The sequence below is a fragment of the Galendromus occidentalis genome, unplaced genomic scaffold, assembly GCF_000255335.2.
Source record: "Galendromus occidentalis unplaced genomic scaffold, Mocc_1.1 scf7180000077471, whole genome shotgun sequence".
NCBI lineage: Eukaryota > Metazoa > Arthropoda > Arachnida > Mesostigmata > Phytoseiidae > Galendromus > Galendromus occidentalis.
In genome coordinates this window covers 292,773-317,525 of record NW_003805459.1, presented here as the reverse complement: position 1 = coordinate 317,525, position 24,753 = coordinate 292,773, and the positions used below count along the sequence as shown (strand labels likewise).

Below are 24,753 nucleotides of genomic sequence, written 5' to 3'. Positions count from 1 at the left end.
AGCCTGGAGGAACGGACAACGTAGCTTTCACTTCTTGTTCGCGTTTCCTCCGAGACTGCCGCCACTTATCCAATGTGGTTTGGAGAGTACTCCTCTATATTGCATATGAGCGCCGCAGCAACAAGCGTACTGGGAAGCCGCGAGCGAACTCCCTCCCAGCTTTCCTTCCCATCGTACACGAGCGCGAGAACTCGCTCCGGTCGGGAAAAACCGGAGGAACGCTTTCATTACGTGTGTGTTCACCAGCACTCCGGAAGAGTCGAGTGAGGAGATCCCAGCCAGATTATAGGGAAAGAGGAACGGACGGGAGCAGTGGCTGGGAAGATGAGGGTACTTGGAGAGACACAAGATATATCCTCGTTTTTGCGCTCAATAATAACACGCTAACATAAAGGAGAGGACAGGAGCGCAATAACCCGCGGGACGGCCTTTCGCATGTGCATTAGCTTCACGTGACTGTTGCTATTAGTCATAAGAGGACCGTACGTAGGCTTTCGACCGTGGTATCCACCTCCTTTCGAAGTAGTATCTGCCCTATTCTCTCGGGAAGATCTCCTCAACTTTCGTGGGCTCCATCCGAACTGAGATCATACATCCCCTAACGGAAACCGTTCATTCCAGGATGCCAAGCTCAAACACATGGCCGAGCTTCAACTGACTGTCGTAGCCGATTCCGATAGTCGGCACACCCTGACAGAGCAGATCGGGCAATGGGAGGCCAATTTGGAACGGTTGCATTGCGAGCAATTCCGTTTGCGGTGCTATATGGCCTCCCTCCAAGTACAAGAACTACCCAATCCCAAGAACCTGTTAACGCACGTCTCAAAGGCGACCAAATCGACCCTTAACCAGCTGGGTGTGTTCACGGTGTCTTCATTTCACGCGTACATTTGCGCGCGAAGCCCTTCGATACTTTCGAACCTTCTGGCGGGAAGGAGCGCCTCTAAAAGACGTATGGCTGCTGCCGCTGCCGCAAATTCAAGATCTCAGCAACAAAACACCTTGTCAAGGTCAGCCAGCTCACGTTACCTCAATACGCAATCATCGACGCATTCTAGTGATATCCCATCACTAGGAGATCGAACTGGTGAGTCGCAGAGCATCGGTGCTCGGCGAAACATCTTGAATTTTCTATCAGATTGAATTTCCGATGATCCTTTCACAGGAACCCGATCCCTAATCGGTCTGATTATCGACCTTTGACTTTGCAGTCGAAGTTGCCATGCCCGAAACTCAGAGTGTTTTGTTGGGGATTCGCGACGGAATGACCGTCGACGAGTTGTTAGGAGCCGCCTGCTGTAAAGGACAACTTCCACCGAACGATTACTTCCTGCGCTTCCAAGCCTCGCTTGATAGCCCAGAGTATTACGTCGCTCCTCGAACCGAGCTCCTCGACAACCTCGTGAGTAGCAGTCTTTAATTATCATATAGCGTCCGATTTCGGAGCGGGACGGGTTTGTTGATAAGAGTTGTTTGTTTCCGGAGCCCTAAAGTGAGCTGGGACGATGTTTGAACTTCCGCGACATTGCTGTTTGTATTGTAAATATATATTGTGAATACAAACATCTGACCAACGAGCGAGAAGCGCCGAGTGAGCTCCCTTCCTCCACGTCTCGGGGTTTATCTCGATGCTTTTCTCCCTCCGTTTCGAACTATCAATCACGATGGGAGCCGATGCGACGCTGTGAGCTCCCGGAATAGCTCATCGGAACCCCCCCCCCCCCGACTCGTTGGAATCAGGATTTGCTCCCATCTGAAAGCTAAACCATAATCGCGCACTGATAGTGTTCAAGGGTTTCGGCATGTAACACACTAATGATCGCCGTCGACCTTGACCGAGCAGTCCATCCGTCTGACCAGTAGATGGGCCGTGGCTGATCGGTCCAATCTCGTGGGGGTCCTGCTTGTTTCGAAGCACCGCCTGATTAGGAAGACAACTGACCCCCTTGTGGAAAAACGAGTCGCAGACTCATTCCTCCACCATGGCCTGGCTGGCTACCGCTTAGGCTCTAAATGACATTGATCGTCGCTGGCGGCGACGGTGGTGGCGCCGTTCAGCTTGCAGGATTCGACAATGAGCTCAATCGTTGGTGTTTTCCTTGCAGCTGTTTGAAGGCCTGGAAGTGTGTCCTAAGGTTCTCTATCAAGTGGAACTGTCGCGGGCATCCCTCGATCAATTGTTCGGATTCTCGGTAGAAGCCGAACTCTCTGAAAACAGCGACCATCAAGACGAACTCTGTGTCTACGTTTCGCGTGTCGAAGAGGGAAGTCTCGCCCACAATCAGGGCCTGATCAAAGGCGATGAGATCATGGTGATCAATGGAGCAATCGTCGCCGACCTCGACATGATGTACATTGAGTCGGTACTTCAAGAAGAACTGTCCCTATGCATGATGGTGCGCTCGTCACGGATGGAGGCTCCGGACATACCCACTGGATCATGCAGCGTCCGATCTGCCGAAGACTACATCGAATCGTTGGTACGTACCCCCCCGTGTTGTGTTGACGTGTTCCCATCTCCTCCTTCTCCCAACTCAATGCCATGAACGCCGAACCGACCGAAAGCCCGCCCGCTCGCTCGCACTCCACCCGGCACGACGACGACCACCACGACCACCACCACAACCACCTCCACGACCATCAAGCGGAGCATGGTGCATCCCGCGAACCGACAGATTCGTACCAACGAGCGTCCACCACCAGATCATCTGTGATTTGAGCGTTTCACGCTCGGAATCCGCGCTATACGTCGGGCAGGCAGGCGCGGTGGCGATGGCATCGATTGCTCGACCGTACGTTCTACGTCCCACCACACACGGGTGGGAGCGTCGTTAGTCCGTCAATGTGATGATTTCACATGATCGTCCATGCCGTCAGCGCACGGTGCGATCGATCGACCGACCGACCGACTCGGCGATTTACCACGATTCGATATGACCGATGATTAGTGAAAGGGTCGTCGTCGTGGCGGCGCGGGCGGGCGCGCGCGCGCGCGATCGATCGTCGACGGCGACTTCGAGGGCAGCGGAACGCATTGACCGACCGACGGACGTGCCGAAGAACGTACAGACGGCGGCAACAGCACTGGATCGTTTCGAGCCGATTTGAGTTACGTCGTTGAGTGTCTTCTTCTCCCCTTCAGTCAGATGTCAGCGGCCGGTAAAGAAGATCCGTTGCAGGTGTGTCCACCTCCTCCCTGTGACGACGTGCTGTCTGAGGAAATGATCGGCAAACTGATCGTTCCTTCACCGATTTGGGGATCTCAAGAGACGCGGTCGCCCGACACTTCTGGTCGACCTACGCCGTCTCCGGTACAACAAGTGTGCGAGCAGCCTGGAGCCACAGGGCTCTCGAGCGAACAAATGGAATCGCTGCTCAAAGTCATTGAGGACTCATGCAAAAAAACTGCCGAACAAGTGACGGAATATTGTCGTGGCGGTACAGATCGGCGCCGATCGAGTCTGGGTGGTTCCCAGATCGATCTGGCATCTCTACAAGACGGATCGGCTCCGCAGTATCCTTCGTCAGCCTCGTATGCCGGGCCAACGCCGCAAACGGTAATCACGAAGCAGACGTCAGACGCGGAGAAGCTCCGCAAAGTCATCCTCGAGTTGGTCGATACTGAGAGAACTTATGTAAAGGTGAGCTGTAGTCTGCAATCTATTTTTCGGCAATCCCTCGAGTCCGAAACAGCGGAAGAGAGTGCGATGCTATCCTTGCGAACCGATCGTCGAATCTTCGATTCTAGCCGTCGCACATTTTTCCAGCAAATGGGAGAGCTCGTTGAGTGGTATGTCGCCGTGAGTCACAAAACTTTGCCCCCGAACAGCGAAGTCAGCAAGGTGAGTCGGACTTCTTATAGAACTCGCTCTGTTTCCAAATTTCTACATTTCCCCGAAAACTGAGCACGAGGTGCCCAGAGGATGGGTGTTTTCACTTCGAGTCGAGTTTCCAATGTGTTCGGTCGACTTCCCATCCACCCCGTCAATGATTCTCGCGGCGAATTGGGTCCCGACGATCATCAACATTCGGATTATAGCCATCCCGTCATTAATTAGGCTTCTCGATCGAACGAGATTAGAACGAATTACGCGGCTGTCCTCGTTCAGTCCTGTATATGAACCACACAGCTCTCTAAATAAAGACTGAATGAAGAGGTCGTCGACTGAGTCTGCCGTGGCTACCCGACAGAGATATCGGCTCTGAGGAGGGGAAGCGAAAACCCCACGGGACAGGTATCACGTGAGGGCTCTCGTTCACAGAAAAATCTTCGATCTTTTCAGCATTTAAACAGTCTGCTGGACAATCTAGACTCGGCGAAACGAGACCAGTTCTTCACCAATGGTGAAATCAGTACATTATTCGGAAACATCCAGGACATCGTTCAATTCCAACAGCAGTTCCTTCAGAGTCTTGACGAAGCGCTACAATCTGACCCAAGCTTCCTTCAGCTCGAACATCCAAACTACTTCAAGGTGAGCTCGCATGGTTCCTCGGACTTCGCGTCGGTGAAACTCCGCCGAGAAAGAAAACTCCAGGCGTCCGATCCGTTCCCATTGTCGGTTTCTCTCGATCGGCTCTGTGCCCCTTCAGTCCTCATCAACATTCATGCATAACACATGACCGAGCGATGATGAGCCCTATTGGGAGCGCAAGCCCCCCCCCCCGCCCCTCCTCGGAATTACCTTCAAATTTCTCTCTCCTATCGTTTTCAATCAGGAGCCACTCATGGAACAAATCGGCCTCCTCGTGGTTGGCCCATGTCTAGGAAGTAAGGCAAATTTTTCTTGCAGAATATTCTGTTTGCTTTGGGGAACTCATTCATGTATTATACCGACCACTTCAAGCTGTATAGCTCCTTCTGTGCAAGTCATTCAAAAGCGCAGAAGGTTCTACATCCGAGTGAGTACTTATTCCCGGAATGCGATTTGAACCCCTCGACCGAATGATCCAGAACGTATTTCCAGAACGCAGAACGCAGGGGATGGACCAAAGCGTTAACCGTGATCGACTGCAATCTCGCCTTTACTGACGCACGGCATGATCTCCATTTCAGCGGAGGGCGGTGTCTTGTCTCTATCAGAAATGTGCCAGTCATCGTCAGCTCCGTCGGTGCAGAATCGGAAGGGGACGCATAGCTTTTCTCTCGAATCCTACCTCATAAAGCCGATCCAGAGAATACTCAAGTACCCGTTACTTCTCCAGCAGTTGAAACAGCTCACAGATCCTGTCACTGAAGAACATCAGCATTTGGCGGAAGCTCTAAAAGGTGGGCGACGAGCGATTGATTTTGAGATTCGATCCCAAACACTACATGATTTCAAGCTCCGCGAAATGCATGACCAATGACCATGAACCATTACTAATTCGCCTCTCATTGCGACAGGAATGGAAAGAGTTGCGGAGCACATCAATGAAATGCAGCGAATCCACGAAGAATATGGAGCGATATTCGAACATCTGTACAGGCAGCACACTAGAACCACGAAACAAGCAGTGGACCTGAGTCCCGGAGAGTTGTTATATTACGGAGGAGTCGAATGGCTGAATATCGCAGAATATCTCGGGAAGATCAAAAAAGGTCTCGAACTTCACGCCATGTGTTTTGTGTTCCGCACGGCGGTCGTTTTTCTCTGCAAGGAACGGGTTCGACATAAGAAAAAACTCATGGTGAGGCTTATGAGAAATTCGCTCGCATGACATGCTTGTATGGTGCATTCATATCAGGTCTACTTCCGTCCCGCAACCGAGCGTCCGAGCTCCTACGGTCGGGGTCGGCGACGCCACAGTCGTTAATTACACGGACTTGGCTTCCGGAATGACTATTTTCTCGGGGCGATTGCCATCACTAAGTCGTACGTCTCTGAGATTCGAAGCGTTTCCTCCCGCGAGAAAGGACTTTGAAAAACGAATAATTTTCGATTCCAGGGCGGGGCGAATAAAACTCCCTCATCCGATGTTGAAATTATTCGATATCAAGTGTTGATCCCGGTGACCGAAGTACAAGTTAGGGCTAGCAGCCAAAAGGATGCCGATTCGAGATTTTTATGGGAGCTAATCCATCTCAAGTCTCAAATTCAGAAGCGTTCCGAAAAGCTCTATCAACTTTCCAATAGGTGAGTGAATTCCGAACCGATTCACCGCATATCCGAAAGATGGATCGAAGAAAATCGGTCCAGTACCAGAACAATGATTATCCACATGAACTGTACGGATAGCTCACGGATGTCCATCCCTCTCTCAGTACAAGCGAGTTCCGGAACGCTTTCCTTCGAACCATACGTCAGATAATCCGTGAGAGCGTGAGAAACATGACAGTGCCGGCCTCGGGCAAAGACAACCCTGCCCTGACGAAGGTCAGCGGGGCCCAGACCATGACGCGAACTTTGAGCGGGAAGCGCCGAAATCGACACAACTCCGGAGATCTTCTTGACAGTGAGTCTCCGCTGCATGCGGCGACCGGATCTTCAAGCGACTTCCGTACTCGCAGTCGAACCGTAAGTGCAGGTGCCTCGCAAGAGACGACACCTATCGGATCACTCAGCCTGGTCACCGTCGACTGGATATTTCATCTTTTGCATCCCTTGCCTCTCGCACATCTCCTGCCTAACACGCTCATGAGTAGAGTTCACCACATTAACCGCATGACGTTGCATAGGTGACTGATTCAATGGATGCTGTTGCGGCCACAGACCTTCGAGCAGTCGCCAATGCAGCTGTCGTAGCTCGGAATCAACGAGGCGCACAGCTGCAGCAGATGGCGTCCACCATTCACGACAATTCAGACTCTGACCTGGAAGATCGGCCGGAATTCCTTTTCAACGCGGCCAGAGCACATTCCTCCTTATCGGTAATGCAAGCAATACGGCACTAGTGACATCTAGAATGAGCGAACGAAATTCCTCCCCTGCCTGTACCCACATTTTATTCAGAGGCGACGCGTGTCGACTTTTGCAGTCAAACCATTACCTGACGTTTCGGTATCCGTTGTACTGTCCCTCCTAATACTTCTCCTGCTCGAACAGGTGTCGAGCGGTCAGTCTGTTTCGCAACAAGCGAGACTGATTCAATCATCAGTCAATAATCAACAGCAACAACAACAGCAATACGATGACCAACCTTCAGAAGAAGCAAGTTCACCAATTTGGAAACCTCGACCAGGTTCTGCACCTCTCACCGGTGAGTAAACTCGGAAATATCTCTGGAAATCTGCATTGAAAACCCGAATCCCTGATCGTTTCATGGAGCTTGCATGTCTGACGCGGTGGTCTGCCCAAGCAGCCGCATAAGTCTCTTGTCCGGAGTGAAGCCTAGTGCCGTCGATGGAATCTCCGCGAAGAAATTTTCGCCATTGTATTTCGCCAAGGAGTCAGAATCTCTCGCGGAACTGGCCGTAGACGGGTAGACCTGCATGCGAGCATGCGCGTATCGGATGATTGTTCTTGGTTTTTGAGCGGCAAGCCACAATTTGATTTTTGAACCCCGTCCTATCCCCAGGTGCTGAGATGGGAAATAAAGAAGTACTACTATAATCTAAACAGGAGAGCTACAGCCTGGAGACGATGCATTGAGCGGGGAGAAGACGAGTCGAAACGGACTGGAAGCATCGGTGGCGGCGGGAGCTGCTTCCGGATCTTCAAAGCAGCCGTTGAGTGAGCAAGAACAGCTCGAGCAGGATCAATTTTATGTCTTCCATGAATATCATTCGCCCGAACACTACCAGTATCCGGAAGACACCTGCTAAGAACGGCAGACGACGCGACAAACGAGGAAAATCCTCAATGAGGACAACACAACCAACGAGCAGCGACAACTGATCTCAACACGAGCATGACTGAAGGCAGCACAGGTGCCGGACCCGGTAGAACGATTGCGACTACGGACGCCCACCAACGGTCCGCGGGAAACATTGGTTTCCAAACGGATAACGTTCCCGGAAGAACGGGTGCCAACGTCGGCGAAGCTCCGCATGCCGAGCATGCAGGTAGAACACCAGGAAAGAAGGAGCGATGACCCGACGAGCGAAGCCGAAGCAGCAAGCGAACACCCGATCCAGACGCGAAACCGACTGAGCTATTCGTGCAATGATAAGGGGAACACGAAAGCCAACGATGGCAATGCAGCTGTAGTAGTACCCGACGAATGACTTGTGAGCGAGCGAGGACGAGCTTGGAGCGGGGAATATTCGCCGGCTTCGGGCGATCATGGAGAAATCAAAATGGATTGAATGGTGAAGAGACGAGGACAAGTTCCAGGCAACTCCACTGAGCTGGAGCTTCACACACGCGGAAAATGCAACATCAACCATTGTAAAAGAAGCAAACCCATACAGTAGACACTCGATGTGGAAAGAAGATTGACGCAGCGAACGGTCTCCAGAAATATGAGAAGAAGAATAACAACACGAATAACATGATGACGAGGATGAAGTGAAGAAGATGATGCTAAAATCGAGAAACGAATGCAGATGAAAAAATGAAAAAGCGCAAAATCCACAGAAGGACAGCAGACAGGAAAGGCGATCTCTTAAATCAAACTCAAATACAAATGTAAATAAGTCTCCTCTGGGTTTTGGTTATCAGCAAGTGCTCATCTAAAAAGCGGTAAGAATCTTCCGACTACCATCTACTCAGATAATCCTTCGAGAATCCTACATGCGACCTCTTTCGGTTCATCCCCCACCCCGTCGAATATTTTTCATTGTCAATTCGTTCGATAAGACTTCGGTTTTCCTTCCAGGTAAGGTACCTGAATCCATACTATAACAGAAACGAAGCATGGTTGGGTGATTGGAGGATGGATGAAGATAAAGGGATGGAGATAAGAGGAGGAAAGTAATGAAGGACAGAGAAGGAGTTAACAAATAATGAATCTGCTCAAGTAAGCTTCAGATATTTGACGGGAGGCACACACACACCACATTGATCGATTAATCGAGGTAGAGTGCTCGATTGACTGATGAGTGAGGACAGCAGCAGTCTGTTTGTCTGTATCGACGACACACTCGTTTTCTTCCTGACGGATTCTTGAACTTCATTATTCCTGCGGACGATGATGATGATGACGATGATCAATGATCTCACTATGTATTAGAAAGGATTGGGGGAATTTTCCCGCGGTAAGCCTTTCGCAACTAGCCAAATCCGGTAGATTCCTGTAAAAGTCGAGAAACCAATCGAACTCTTGATTGAAAATTCCAACCATCTCAGCTCACAACTATTATGATAATGATGACAATGATGATGAGAGTGTGAAAGGCCGAGTACACATTCGCCAGGCATCGCTGATCGGAAATTCCGGCTCTGACTGCCGCCGAGGGATTAAAAAAGCAACGGAGATGCATTTTGATATCCCCAGAGAAATCTTCTGCGATCTATGCGGGAACGTTCATCAGCGAGAGCATAAGTATCGTAATTATTACAACTTCTCACTCTTATCCTTATCATTATCAGAACCGATTGCAAATGTCATCATCATTATTATTATTATTATTATTACTCATCATACCACTACCACTTATACTGATACTACTGATGCTAATATTACTAGTGCTATGATTACGGTTCACTATTATTAATATTATTGTCATCATCATGGTTGAATCATCATCGGATCTATTGATTATGATTTTTATTATCCTAATTGACATGGTACTCGCGATCGATCGCATTATCATTATTATTACTACTGATCACTGATGCTACTCCTATTATCACTACTAATACGAAAGGAACTATGTCATCAACAAGAACTTATCCAGCCTGCCGCCGTCTCTGCTGCTTCTATCTATCTTAACTTCGTCTTATTACATCAATCACGGTTGGTTGGTTGATTGATTGATTGATCCCAGGTCGATCGGTTCGTACGTTGAAGGTACCGAACAAAAACACAGAAACACTCTCAACTCGCTCGACTGACCGATCACCAGCCGATAATCACAATTCATAACGGAAGATGAAAACGTACAGAATGGTCATCGCGACCGACCCATCACAAAACACCTACAACAACACGGGAGAACTTCCTTGCTGTCATGTCTACATTCTAAGTATCTGACTGAGTGAGTCAAATGAATGAATCTCCAGCTTCAAGGATCTTTGCGCATTCCCGACCTATGATTCTATATGAAACATTCCTTCTTTTAATTCCGAGCGGACGATCATCTGGGACGAGCCTCGAAAGAACTTCCTCGACCGTAGGATCCAGTGACCGATCGGCGGCGACGTTTGAAGGGTTCGAGGCTTAGGCAATTCATACCGGGGGGACGGCCGTGACACATTGCGGAGTCCTGGTTCTGGTGCCGCTGCCTTGCGGCACCGCATAGTTTCTTAATTAGATAATAATCAATTCGACGTCAGCAGTAACAATGTCGGCAAGGGTATATCCGGAGCATTCGCTTTGAACCGCGGCAGACTTCCTCCATTCATCTGTTCGACCCCCGTCGACCGCGTCTTACTCCCCGAGCAGCGAGTCTAAACACTGAACTTATAATTTCGCACTCAGATCGCTCATGGAAACAGTCACTGAGGATGCGTTCTTATCGTTTGCCGCTGTTAATATCTGCCGCTCCATTGGTTCATGATTTCTCCTGTTCCTACGATCCGTCAGCTCGAATACTCCGATTCAACATTGCCAAACACAAGCAACAATTACGATGATGACAGGGACATCAGCACTGAGATCAACTTTTGACTGAACGCCCATGCTTCAGATCAGTCGACTCTACAAGTTTAGAAATATTCATTTTCCGAAAGACACCAGCGACGACATTACAACCTTAATAATTATGGGACTCCGACGTCAAGAACAAAAAACCTCCGTGATTCAAACTTTCCAATGATTCGCGACCTGATGAAAACGGTACTCAAAACCTCACTGACTGATGCATCGCATAAGTGCGTCTATCGCACAGAAAGGCAGCGATCTACAGCACTTTGATACAAATCTGAATGAGGTCAGAACAAATGTCGAGAGAAGAAAAACGAGAGAAATGTCGATATTGACCGTCTGATTTTTATAGTTCTCTGATAGACGTTATTGATTCACCTTGAACATTTCAAGTGAAGGGGAATGACATTTCGTTCAAGATCCCGATGTCGACGACTGAACCACTTGTCACTTCGAGTTCCCGCGTGATTCAATCACCGCAACATGGAGGGATTCGGGAGCGTTGAAACTATGTGGATTGAGTGCCAACGGAGGGGGAAGAAGCGAGCATTCCGAGTCGCGAATTTCTCCTGATCTCACCCGCAATTGATACAAGTGCTCTCACCGCCGAAATCCAATTTTAGGAGTCCTTGAAGACAGTTCCGTATGATTTCTCACTGACATCACGAAGGTCACGATGACGTGATGACGCGTCTCTCACCTTCCGGATCGTCGATAATCCGGTCGTCCTCAACTCTGTCCGCTCAATTCAAATTCGTGGGACAACAGCACAGAATTGAGGCATCAATTGGCACAAGAGACAAGGGGGGAGAAGTGTAGCGAGCTCCATGGCGATGACGCGGCTGGCCGGACTCAGTTCAAAAATAAAGACTTTTCAAGAGGATCTTTCGGCACGGGCAATCAAGGGTCCCTCTTTCACCGCTCCGGAACTTTGAAGATTCGTTGATCGGTAGGATCCAGAGCTAGATGGCGGAACTCCGGAGTTACCCCGAATATTCGCAGTCTGGCGCTTCATGTCTTTCGATTAATCCTCCCCCCCGTCCGATAGTTCCATATTTCCTCTCCAGGCATTCGATCGTAAGCATCTGAATGTGACCGTCTTTGGGAGCATCCCCTCCCCTACGATATCGCATTTGAACCAAATGGAGATTTCCAAGTCTCCTCATGGACTTCATATCAGATCTCATCTGGGTCGAATTGAGAACTGGCCTACCTACGGGAAAAATCCATGAAGGGAGCGAACCGCTTTGCTACCTGAGCCCGCCGATAAGACACTCTCCGAGTGGCTTAAGCTTCGCTGTGGAAAGCTACCCGAATCCCGCAATCTCCATTTGAAGAACGAGATAATTACAACCTGTTGTCGAAATCCGACTGCCCCGCGCGAGTCGAAACGGGAACCGAAAGAAGTGCCAATGCTGCATTTCCGGCATGTTCGATACGAAGTCGAGAAGGAATCCATCGTGAGGTCTGAGGAGATCCCATGTGCGATCAGAAGCAGTGGACATTTCCGTAGATTGGAGCGAGGCAAGCCGATAAGAGCAGTCTCAATCGAGACGTTCCGTTCCAGAGAAATCTCACAGCTTCGGCTCCGATACAGTTTTGAATTTCCAGGAACCATTTACTGTTCCTATTATATCGTTCTGAGAACTATATTTTCCTTCTTCTTCTTCGTCGTTGTCGTCTTCTTCTTCTTGTCCCACTTTTTACGAATGGATTGCATTCATCGATGACTAGACTGGTCGTCACGATCAAAGGGAAAGGACTGCGTATCTACAGTATATCATCATCTATGTCCTAGGCGCATTGATACTCGAGAACAATACTGACCGATTCGAATGATCCGTCGATATGCGTGTTGAGAGTTTTGTTTTTGATCAATCTCGCAACGCATCAAGAAATGTTTACTCGATGCGTCCCCGCACGGGGAAACAGAACACATTATGAGACAGTTCACGTGCGTGGGGAGGTATCCAGCAGCGGCTGCAATTTTTAGCATCGGCCTGCCCCGCGGCCAGATGCTGTGTGGAAGGAGCGGTGAAATGAAGTATTGTACAGAACCGCGAGCATCAGACTGAGGTGCTCGATCGGTATTTTATTCCAGTTTTTGAACGCTTGCCTATCTATCTATTTATGTGTGCCAGCCTGTTCGCTTATCTATCGCCCGCGTCGACGAGACAAAAGGAGAAGAGAATGACGATCTCTGTTGAGTTCAGTTAACTCCAAGGTTATCCATGACCTCGCAATCCATGCAGGAGGAATTGGAGGCAAACATCTCGAGAGGCGAGGGAGAGAACCCTAATCCTGCACCACATGAAAACCTCTCGTGACCTGAGGGAACTTCGTGGAGGATGCTTCACTGGAATCTATCGGGTAAATCAACGGAATCATACATATGCGTATGAACCGCTCGGTTCATACACGAACAGTCGACACCTTCTGTGAACTATGTATTTGAGCCACGCGTGAATTTCCAGAAACACATGTGGATATGTGTGTGGTTTACGATGATGATGATGATGACGAACACTGTTTGTTTCCTCGTAATTGTTACTGGGGCTTTCCGGCAAATGAGTGCGGTGATGGAAGAACGACCTAGGATCACGGACAAACTTTGGATCTTCGTTGTTACAAGCAATTCTCTATTCCAAGCATTTTAGTCGGTATTCCGTGATGATACTAACAATAATAAAAATAACATCATCAAGAACAACAAAGGATGACAAGAGACAAGTCACAACGGCTCCGATAACAACTCTGAGCACAAAATACGTTGTTCACCTACCCGACAGCAAGAACATTAACAGCAAGTACTTCTGTAAGCTTGTCACTTACAAAGCAGACATCACTGAAAACCACAGCTGGTTTTGGCGGAATGATTATCAATTTTTCGACTTTGACACACAGTACAAGCGGTTTGATTACGACTCCGATGAAAAACCTTTAGACATCAGCAACAATAACTATAACTGTCACGTATGCCCGCTCAGACTACTTGTCACTTGAACAATACGTACCTTCGGCACCGACTCTCCGTCTAAATTCAATTGAGTCTACAAAAGCGCGATGATGTTATAGTCCTGTTTTCGGGTGGAGAGGAAAACCCGTGATGCTCCTGACGTAACAACTGAGGGTCTGATTGAAAAAAATCCATCGATGAGGAGGATTCTTGTTGACTGTGCGGTGCCGCAGGTTGTGACGACATGGAATTTGGTGCTGCTTCAATAAACCGTGACACAGACAGAGTAAACAACAGGGGAATGAGCGGGCCCGACAGATTAAAAGCCAAATAGGAATTCGTTCGCGAAATTCAACAGCATAATTGACTTTATGACGGAATCTTTCGAGATGAGTTTCTTATCAACACTATCACTTTACACGATGATGATGACGATGATGCTGCCAGTGAAAGAATCGGATTCAATCCAGGCGTTTCGGTGAGGCAAGAAACGAACAACGCTGCAGAAGGAGGAAAGAGCCGAAATGCGAGGCGGTGACGATGACTATTACTATGACGATGAAGACAGTGGTGGTGATGGTTTGTAAAAAAAAGTGAAAAGAGAAACTTAAAAATCCTTAAGGCGAATTTACTCGACAGAGAAACGCAAGGTATGCGCGCGGAGAACACAGGTTTCCAACAAATCGAAGAAGATAATGGTTGGGTACAGTGAAGACCTTGGAAGGGAAGATGAGAATGGGCGCGTCGCCTAAAACTCGACACTCACGACTAAGTCTGAATGAATTCTGTGGTCCTGTCAACGTTCGTATGAGTCCTCGAAATAAGAGCGCTCGAACGGAATTTCTCAATGGCGACGGTGACCAGCTTGTTATGTAATGACTGATTATGATGACTATGATTAAAAATCGTGGAGACGATAATTAACTATTATAGCTGATTATCCGAATATCTACAAAGTAATAAGATAAATAAAGGCTATATATATGACGGGTTTCCGTGTACTTCTTTCCATAGAGAACTGCATTCTCGGAGTTGTTAGGCCTCCCGCGAAATAATTGAAAAGTCCGCAGATGTCTACAAGACGTAACGCATTTATACGAAACATACTTTAAGTTACAAACGGTTCGAGCATCCCATATCAGAAGTGCTGCCCGCATCCCGCTCGGGATATTCCTTCCGGATATGTGGCCGGGCAGCCTCACGGCACCAATACTGTTGAGATCGTTGACTACTTCTTCTTCTTTTTCTTCTTGCCGTCTTTCTCGTCCGTCTCATCGTCGGGATCCGGGTCGCCGGGTCTTCGATGGTGAGCCAATCGCAATTCTTCGTCGAAGACGAGTCTGAGGACGAGGACAGGTTTGCCACTCGTTCGAAGATCTCGAACATCACCATGATAATCAGCGAATCGAAAAGCGTTAGTGGTTTAGGTAGCGGCGCCGGCGGGAACGGACCTCATCATAAAGCAATGGAAGTGGGCAGTAGAGTCTTCATGTGATAGAAGTCCATGAGGACCGCTTCTTGCGCTCTCTACACAATGCGTGTGCTCATGCAGGTGCGGGGGGACAGATATGTATGGTTGCTCCATATCGAATGATGATCGTCAGTGCTAGAAAGAACTTCAGCGGACTACAGCTGTGGGAGCAAGCCAGGCAATCATTCCTTACTCACTTCAGGCCTAGCCCGCTGTGATCGGAGAGGTAGAGCTTACTAAAATCTCGGCGGTGCTCTGTTTTCTACGGCGATCACGATCACTGTAATGCGGCTGGCTTCAGTATTCATTCACTCGAAAGGTGTATTGATCTCAATTGGCCAACTCTATAAATCAGCAGGATGAACATGCACAAGGGAGCCGAGGAGAAACTGCTTCCGATTACGAACCTGGTGAGTTTACAGTCGATGAGGAATGTCGCGATGAGCGGCAAGCGCCACTTGCCCTTTTGCTTAGGTTTCGGCATTCCGAATATCACCAATTTGAAGTAGCCGACCCGAACTGGCGTCAGCACGAAGGTGATGCGTTTATCTTTGTCTTCCCGGGAGAGCATACCTTTCGACAAAGAGATATCTACCTCATCCTCAACACTCCTGCACTTCTACGGAATCTACGGGGTCTAGACGCCCGACCGAGCTTGATCTGCGTATTCTTGGCTCTGTTCGCATATACGATTCTTATGCCCAGTCCATTGCGGCTCGCCAAACTCCATCGAGACCAACGATCGAATGGGTGGCAACGAACCTGTTGTGTCGATCTCTTGACCATCGGCGTCGAGAACTTGGTGCGTGATGAGCATAGCCTCATTGAGATCGATCTGAAGCTTCCTTTTACCGCCCCAACTGACGATCACCGGCCCGTTCTGATTAACTAGTTTCATGTTGTAATCGAAGAACGTTTGCGTCGGTCCCCAGGGAACTTCATTCGAAGGGTACGGGATGAGGTATTTACGGGCCCGTGTGCAGTTCAGGAGGAATATGGCAACATTTTGTAGCGATGCGTCGTCTCTTCCCATATCTCGCTCTGGTCTCGCGTACACCTGTATGTTTTGGGCACACTGTTACATAAGTTCGTCATATAACAGTTCAAAGGTTTCCACGCTGATGATTCATGATTCTCAATGAGCTCGGACATGCTGGACCGGGAATTCAGGAAGAAAACTCTCGCTGATCGTGAATTCTATACCTTAAAATAGTAACGGCCCTCGGTAGGGGGGGTAATCCCGAAACAGCTGACTAAGCGGTCTTCCACCAAGTGACAGAAAACGTAATTGTTCAAAGTAGAGTTCTCCACTTCTTCGGCGGGATATAATTTGAACTTGAATCGCATGTGATCGTGGCTAGCGATTCGTATGTCGGTTCGCACCCGAAACTCTAATGGGTTTTGCACCTTGGAACGGATTTTCATCGAGAACTGAAAAAATGCGGCGTCACCTTCGGCAGCGAGTTAAATGTTTCCAGGGTCATTGGAACGTCCAGGAGTTGCCATCTGGAAAATGATTAGGAGACGTTTTAGACTTGACCCTCGCGAATAACTTTGGAAGGAATTTTCAGAAAATCAGAGGAGAGACGAGAGAAAACACACTGTGGAATGAGATACGCTGCCAGCCCCGCTTTTCGGACCACGGAACAGACCAACCTTTCATAATGGGCCTCCAGATCGTCAAAGGGAAAGTGAGTCCAGATGAAAACCTCTGGGTCGGTGAGGAAAAAGTGTTCGTTGAGCTTGCGCTGAAAAACTCCCGTGTGATCTGTGAATCCTGTCCCCCATGTCACGTCGATCAATCTCCAACAGCCAAAGAGGAACACAGCATTCCACGCGTGCGGGACATCCGCTCCCGGCGAGAACTGGTGCCCAGGTCTGTAGTCATGACCCTTTGCGAATCCTTGGATCTGCTTTACGCGGATTCCAGCATGTCTAGCGATCGGAAAAAAAGAGATGTATTCACTAGAATTCGGGAGTTCATTTCCCTGTTGGAGTCGTCGGTTTCGAAATCTGCGGGCATGAACTGGAAAGCCGAGGTCTTGAGTCCCCGGCCTTCGTACAGGTTATTTCTTCGGAAGGAGACTGTGGAGAGCAAATGTCCGCGGGAGCTCCCAGTCAAGGACCTGCGGATTCCGGAGTCAGCGCGACATGGAGCCGCGCGAGGAATTCTCAGACTGGACTTACTTGCACATCTCACAGAATAAACTACAGTAGTCCCTGCAGACTCCTTGTTTCGTCCGAAGAACATCTTCAGGTTCTAGTTTTTCATCGATGAACTTCCAATCGAATCTTGAAGGAGAAAATAGCGAATAGGAGAACCTTACCCCTTACAGCCCCGGGAGCTACTGGCTTACTATTGGAGGGTCATTTCATATCCTTGTGTAAGAAGAAGGCAGGCATATATCTCGTCCAGCGAGGAATCCAGACCCCCGACCGTCGCGGAGCTCGATTTTGACTAAGTGCAAGTAATTTTGAGTATCGTCCCCTTGCACTGGTTCACGGTACTCCGGTTTAATTTCAAGCTCTGATATTTGAAGTGTGAGCATGAACGAACGTGTGAAATAATCGGAAGCGATCTCGTGACCCCACGTCGCTGACTCATCAATAATTCGTGCGGCGACCTTCAACGTTTAGGTATCGGCAGCTGGCCGAAGCTCAATATTCGGGGCTCGATCGGGCGGGAGAATGGTTGAGAGCCATTTGTTTACTCCATGGTGAAGTGGTGTTCGGGAGAGCGTGGAGGGCTATGCGATAAACATTTTGTCGAGGGAGAAAGGGATACTCACGAGATATTATTCGTAATCCAGCGGAAAATGGCACGAACTTTGAATAGGTCGCTCCTACATTTCGACATAAGGTGATTGACGAGGCTCGCTATACCGCCGTCTACGACATCGGGTGGCACCTGGAAAAATTCCTCCGTAATCTGCGGGAGAACGCGTGATTGTGAATCGAAATCCAAGCGGGACCTCATACAATCTATGATGAGCTGCTTCGATTCGTCCCGGAGACCCTTCAAGGAATGTACATGATCGACAAACGGACAGTGTTCTCGACAGCTATGCAGCCTCGGACAATCTTAGAAGCTCATCGGTGCGACAAACGAGGAAGTCGTGAATGAGTCGGCATTGGTCCATGACCGGAGTTCCGGTCGTAACTCTTGCCGTGGACCTCTTCCGGGCATTTGAGTGGTCACGTCGGCTGCATCGGTTCGCGACATACACAGAGCGTGTCAGTGGAAGCGTTGAGCTCCGAAACAGCGATACTGAAAATGTATCCGTCTGAATTTAAAAATCGGGCTCTGAAGCCAGCATCGGCGTCGTGTTACGGCAAGTGCGCGGGATCCCGAACGCTGAGCCCGAAACTCTATGAATATGGGCGCACGATGAACTGGTCGATCTTCCGTGCCACGGGAAAATCCCAACGTGACCGGATCGAGAGTCGATGAGCCACCATGTTCCTGGGAAGTTAGCTCCTGAGCGATCTACGTTTCGAAGCTGCGCAGGTAGGTACTGACTGCGCACGGGAGCAAAAAAAAGCGCCAAATCTAAGCGTTCCGGTCATGAACGGTGAAGTGCTGCTGCAGTGAACCTCCTGGAGAGGCTTCAGTCAGCTGGGACATAGCAGCACATCTCGCTCGGACCTGAGGTCTGAACTCCAGGACCCTTGATGGAAGCCCCGACGGAAAGCGTCAAGGAAACTTCCACGAGGAGCTCAACGGAAGCCGTCTCAGGCAGCGCTTTAGGGACGACCGTCCCCGGTCGAGCCACGTCTTCTCACGGAGCGATGTCACGAAGCGAAATGCACGTTTTCGGCACCGATAATTGCCAGACGCGCTAAGCACTCGACCATTCCGTTGGCCTCCTGCTCATAGGAATATATGTCGACGCTACCCTCCGGTTTCGGGAATGGGCCTCGAAGTCACGTTCTGGCACCGACCGGCGCACTGAGGCGAGATACATATAGATAGCCTATCGTGACACAAGGGCCCGAGGCTTCTCGCGAACAACGCGATGTTCAGAGACTCGCGGAACGGAGAGAGGTAATTCTGTGAGAGGAAGGAGCGCGAAACATCAGTTGCAAATAAAGGTCTCTGCGATCCAGAATTAAAACTACAGAGAGCGCACTCTTTTTGCCCACTGCCGCTGATTCGCAAAATACACTCTCGAAACACTGTCGATCAGCTCGTTCGCCGACCATGACGGTAAAACTCCCCTGTGTCCGACCTTGCACTGGATTGGACCATGGGCCTAACCTCGACGTCAAGGCAGAGTCCCAGCAAGGTCCAAAGCCTCGGTCGGGTTTTTGATCGTCTACCCGACCTTCATAGCTATTTGAGGTGATCGAGTATTCAGACATCACGGATGGCACCGCATCCCGGTCTTGGACACCGACCAAGTCCCCGACTGTAGCTTGGCACGGCAACATGTGAATATCCAACCCACGACAGATTATAATATCGGCACAGGATCGATCCGAGTAATCCATCTCGACGTCGACGTGGTCGACCCTCTGGTTATCTGACGTGTCCGATGCCCATGACGTTTACGGACATCGTTCCGCAAAACGAAAGCGACTTAGTTGATCAAGGTTGGGGAGGAAATGCTCTGGAGGCTGGGCGGCTAAGCACTACTTCAACTCAGTACTCAGTCTACGAAATGATCCTATGATGATGTCTAAATGATTCCAGAACTTTCTTACTTGGCTAACGCTCTTATCGATGTCGTTGAAGATGCCTGCCATCGGAATCAGCTCCTTCTTTTTACACGGGGGAGGCCGAGCAGCGAACTCGGCCGATTCGTCGGTTGTCACATCGTTCAATGTTTGAACCGCGATTTCGCGTTTCTCAATGATAGTTGCCAATCTGTGGACGACGGTGACTTATGAAACTGTACTTCGGGTGCTTTCTCACGAGAATGATTTTATACGATTCCGGGCACTCACGGATTGCTCATCGAAGACAGTGTTCCAGCCCGGGAACTTCCACACACGACCGTCTTCTCAAGACAATCTTCGTCTGGCTTCCGGCCGGGCGATTTGACACCACTGCCGTTCAAACTGTCATGGGCACTACGGGGCGAGAACGAACACAAAGAATGGATCAGTTTAATTCCGAATAAGTCGAACCCATGTTTTTCCCCGAGAAGCCTGGCGAGGTCCTTTCCTGTCTTTTACCTGCTTTGTGACATGCTGTCATGGGCGTGATCCAGTTCCTGCTGTATGAAATGCAATTCATCTTCGGTCATTCCAAAAGCGTTTGCGGCGGGGGCTCTCGATATGGGCTCAGTTTGACCCTTGAAGTCTGAAGTCACCTGCGGATGCGTATCCAATACTCGTCAGTTTCTCTCCAAGATCTTTCCGAGAAGTATTGGCAATGTTCCCGATTCATTCGGAGCTGCGGCTTACCCATTTGGACAAGTCCTCTTCGCTGGCTGTCCACTTCTGCCCAACAGGAATTTCGGTGATTTCGTTCATCGATTTCCTGTTTTTCAGGTCGCTCTCAGATTCCTCGTCTGGAACATTCTCCTTATCATCGGTATCTTCCGTGAAAGTATTGACCGTGTCTTCGGGGGTCCTGCGAGTCAGCTGAGAGTCTTCGGTTCGCTTCGATTCAAAAGGCTCGATTTCGGTCCTCTCGTGTCGGTGCAATAGTGTTTGTATTTTCCTGAGGATTCGGAGATCTCTTGTTATCGCATCTCAGGTTTCACATCTCCTCATTCTTATATACCGCACGGCATGGAGAAATTGGAAGGTTCCTCGGCGTGAAGTGGAGATTCCGTCGGAACAAGAGTACATCTTGAAATCGGTTCCCTCATGGTGGATGAGTTCCACGCGCACGTTTTTGTTCGACGTCCTCTTTCGACCAGATCGACTCAGCGGCGCATGACGACCGCATTTCACGAGTGTTTTCGGCGTGTTGACCATGAGGTGACCTTTCCGACCGGACGCTCAGCGCCAATTTTCGTTCAAGCTCGGAGGGGATCCTCGCAAAGCTCGAACTGGTTTCATAACTTTTCGTGGGAGAAATATTTCACACCGTTTGGTCTTGGCTGGCTTCTTCGATTGATAAGCTCTCCCTCTTCCGAGGAATGGATCCGAAATATTTGTGGGTACATCCTGTCATAGTTCAAAAATAGAATTTATCTAGGGATGGAGGAGAGTTTCCGCTCGCTAGGAACATCGATTGTTGGGTGTGTCGGGAAATACGGAGCGGAGCGGTATTATTTTCGAGAGCATTACACGAGACATGACTGGCATGTCAATGCGTCAAACGTCCTCAATTACGTCAAGGTCATGATTTCCGGGACGTGGATGTTTTGGTACAGGGGACATTTGCTACGCCGCGCCGGCGAGAACTTCGGCATTAAATGCTACACGCTGGAGCTATTGCTTACTTGTTCGATGAATAATCGTCCTGACGTAGAGTCTGCACCGCCGCGTCGATGATTCCTATGTCTTTCAAATGGAGATGGGTCGTGGTAACGATTTCTTCCACCCAGTGCACACGCTGAGCACACCAGCTCTCCTCGGCACAGGACATCGTTTCGTCCATGTCGTCATCGGATGAGTAGGAACTTGGATAGTCCACCTGTGCGCTGCGATCCTGGACGTCTTGCATTGCGGCCTACGGCAGGGAAAACGATCATTTCGTTAGACTCCCTCAAGAAATCCAGTCCCGAGCAGTTCAGAGGGCACGCGGATCGACGTTTCAGCCCTTGTTCCAAGCTTTCTTGCGCGGGTTCCTCGATATCACGATCGAATCCACATCAGGCATGGAGCGTCTTTTCAAGCGAGATCCGTGGAGGACCCTCTCCCTCCTCCTGAGTACGCCTACGGCCGCGCCCCCAGATAGTCTTCGCTCGGGACGTCCAGCTCTCGGTCGTCATCACAGCTTCGCACCGCGTTGAGCTCCAATCAATGCGTCTACAGCGCCGCGTCCTGACGCACGACGCGCCGCTGGCGGCTCCTGCATGATTCCCAAATGAATTCGCCGCCTGCCGATGGTCCTTCCCCCCCCCCCTGATGCAAGCCTGACGATATCTCCTCCGGGAGCCTCTGGGAAGACTCTCGAGACCATCCTTGCTCGAGCAGCGTTCCTTGACGGCTTGACGGGTAACATATGGGAACCAAATGTTGCCCATCTCACACTCGAGGCCCAAGGCGAGAGTTCCTCCCAATTCCTGCGGCGGTTGATACTGCTGAACACGCTGCTTTAAAGTCTCCTCCAAATAGAAGATATTGAATTGAAAAAGCTCAACCAGAATCGTCCCAATAATCGTATCCGTCCCTCGTATGGAATGGTTGAGCTCCTTCCGTGGGGAGCTCCAAAAGAGAAATTCTAAGGGATGACCTTGAGAGTCATTTCCGCCGTCAGCATGAGCCAGGGACTCTTCAGCGGGAACCATATGGGAGTCCTGACCGAGAGGCGTTCGAAAACCTCCACAGGAGCTTCACGTTCGCGGGAGTCTTTTGAACATCATTGAACGATTATTCCCTCTTCTTTCCCGCTCGATCCGCAAACTCCTGGCGATGTTTCTTGCTGTAGGACTGTCCGTTGCGCTAAGCTGTGCGTTCCCGCTAGCCTTGAGCTCAGATGTAGGTACAGCACCCCCCTTTTGGCGAGAAACAGCGACAAGTCCTCTGATCGATCATGCTCGGTCCACAGTTTGAGAACAGGTGAGAGACTCAATTCGGGAAATGAATCTTCTGAGTGATTGACGTTTGAAATTCAAGGACACCCAGTGGAGGGGAACCACTGGTTTAACACGTTTAGTGAATTATTCAGCCTACCAGGCTTAGTCACGTGCGGGCCCAGAGCGGCTTTTGAACCGAAAAAACAACTAAATCACAGGTCTCGAGTTTCTCGTTGCCACATATTTTCTCCTCCTCGCGTCCACGATTCCGTCGTGATGTTGGTGCAGACATCCTAGCTTTTTGGGAAATGAGGCCTACGTTTTCGAGGCTTTCGCGCCAGAGTCGAGCTCTAAATTTTCCTGCATCAGAGAAAGCTTTGAGACGCAGAAAAAAGTTGAGCCCCATCACAGCCTTTGCGAGGGTCCTGACGATGAATGAATTCGAGGCCTATCTCGTGAACCCGACAGTGAACACACGCGAGGTCAGTGCGTGGGCTACCGTGATTCGTTGTCCGTTCCGCGCGGCGCTCTCATCAGAATGGGGAAGTGAGCTTCGTTATGCAGTGACCAGCTCAGTTCTCCCCCTGAGCCAAATCTGAATGCCTTCTCCATGTTAAGTGATGTACATACATACATACATGACCCGCGGACAGGCTCTAATCGAGGCGTAATCTGGTGGCTCGAGAGGCTTCCGCATCGTTCATAAAACCGTCGATTGACTCCGGGGCTTCTGCTGATAAGACAATTCGTTCACTTCGGGAATTCATCAGGAAGAGGTGGCCCGATCTACTCTGTATTGCGAAAATCGAGCAAAGCTGGATTTTTGCTCCTTTCTCTGGCGGTTCCGAAGGAGAGTGACCCGTCCCGAAGCCAACTTCCCGCTCGGATGGAGGCCCAGACGTATAGAAGGATGATACTATTCGGCCAGAAGGTCTTATGGTTTGATTCCGTCACTGGGGTTTGGGCTCCGGTGTCCACTTACCTGGGTTTCGGCGTGACGCATTATCGCTGTCGGTTTCGTCTGGCCCAGAGTGAAAGGACGATCTCCGGTTCCAGGGTTCCAGTCTGCCGTTACTCTGAGCGGCTCTCCTTGCGGTTGAACCTTACTCGCCCCACAGCCCATTCTGCACATTGGCCACAAGAATCCAAGAAGAAAATGCCCGCAAGAATCCACGACACTTATGGTACGGGTTTTTGTGAGTCAGAGGACAGTCGGTCGCAAAACCCAACGTAGCTCTTCCACGGTGCCAGAAACCAGAAATCAAGACGACTGGGTTGAACCGATGAGGTGGAAGGAGAGGTCGGAAAACGAACATGAACTACACTGAATTCTTCCGGGTCCTTATCCGGGATGAAGATCAGTTGGCACGAGCATAGATGGTGGGGCCATGGGGTCAGTCGTGTGAGCTTCAATCGTCGTGAGGGCCTCGTATGATCGTGTATTGTGTCTACTCACGTAGTACCTCGAACTTCCATGCCTACGGTACCGATGAGCGAAGGGTAACTCTCGCCTGAGTCAGCTCGCTTGTTCGCGTACTTTCCACCCGCTATCTGTCTACCTGCACTGACGGCCAACGGCTCCGACGTCGTTCAGACTTGAGGTGCAGCAAGAGAGAGAGGAGAGTCCTCGCAGTCGTTCGCCGGAGGCACGTTCCAGTTTCCAAGTTCAGGAATTCGAAATAAAGAGTCGATGCATGAGTCGATGCCCATTCAGAAGGGCCCTCTGAAGCGTCCCGAATTGCTACAGGAGCCATACAAAAGACACCAGGACCGCGAGCGCGCACAACTTGATTTCGGAGCAATCTCACTGAAAGACTTCTCCTCGTCTCGAACCGTCTCGATGAGAGTACCATAGCGATAGGTGCAGGACAACCGCCGCTTGGGCCGCGCGAAAAAACGATAAGGAGCGCGCATCCCGAAGTCCCAGACCGACGGATCGCGGAGTCGTAACGACGCTATGCACAGAGCATATATATGGATTCGCAACGAGCATTTTGACCTTGCCTGGTGCGAAAGGTCGC

At 49.9% G+C, this 24,753-nt stretch overlaps 2 protein-coding genes across 2 annotated transcripts in view; one reads left to right on the top strand and one right to left on the bottom strand.

Moving 5' to 3' along the window:
• Positions 1-7,744, top strand: part of sif (guanine nucleotide exchange factor still life) — a 42,010-nt gene extending 34,266 nt beyond the window's left edge. Inside the window, exons 11-24 of the mRNA XM_029111823.1 lie at positions 622-1,087; positions 1,212-1,402; positions 2,106-2,480; positions 3,180-3,641; positions 3,768-3,842; positions 4,284-4,475; positions 4,794-4,902; positions 5,057-5,269; positions 5,387-5,670; positions 5,929-6,116; positions 6,245-6,497; positions 6,659-6,850; positions 7,026-7,179; positions 7,542-7,744. Of these exons, the coding sequence (XP_028967656.1) occupies positions 622-1,087; positions 1,212-1,402; positions 2,106-2,480; positions 3,180-3,641; positions 3,768-3,842; positions 4,284-4,475; positions 4,794-4,902; positions 5,057-5,269; positions 5,387-5,670; positions 5,929-6,116; positions 6,245-6,497; positions 6,659-6,850; positions 7,026-7,179; positions 7,542-7,744 (3,357 nt within the window). The remainder of the gene's footprint in view (positions 1-621; positions 1,088-1,211; positions 1,403-2,105; positions 2,481-3,179; positions 3,642-3,767; positions 3,843-4,283; positions 4,476-4,793; positions 4,903-5,056; positions 5,270-5,386; positions 5,671-5,928; positions 6,117-6,244; positions 6,498-6,658; positions 6,851-7,025; positions 7,180-7,541) is intronic.
• A 7,054-nt stretch (positions 7,745-14,798) lies between these two features.
• Positions 14,799-23,855, bottom strand: LOC100903708 (kyphoscoliosis peptidase-like). Its single transcript, XM_018640033.1, is given in 15 exon segments — positions 14,799-14,964; positions 15,293-15,375; positions 15,503-15,668; positions 15,858-16,152; positions 16,299-16,528; positions 16,531-16,601; positions 16,752-17,030; positions 17,283-17,387; positions 17,885-18,003; positions 19,800-19,962; positions 20,043-20,168; positions 20,274-20,410; positions 20,505-20,763; positions 21,494-21,723; positions 23,715-23,855. Coding segments are annotated over 14 exon segments (2,397 nt in total). The 3' UTR covers positions 14,799-14,964; positions 15,293-15,299.
• Between the last annotated feature and the right edge of the window lie 898 nt (positions 23,856-24,753).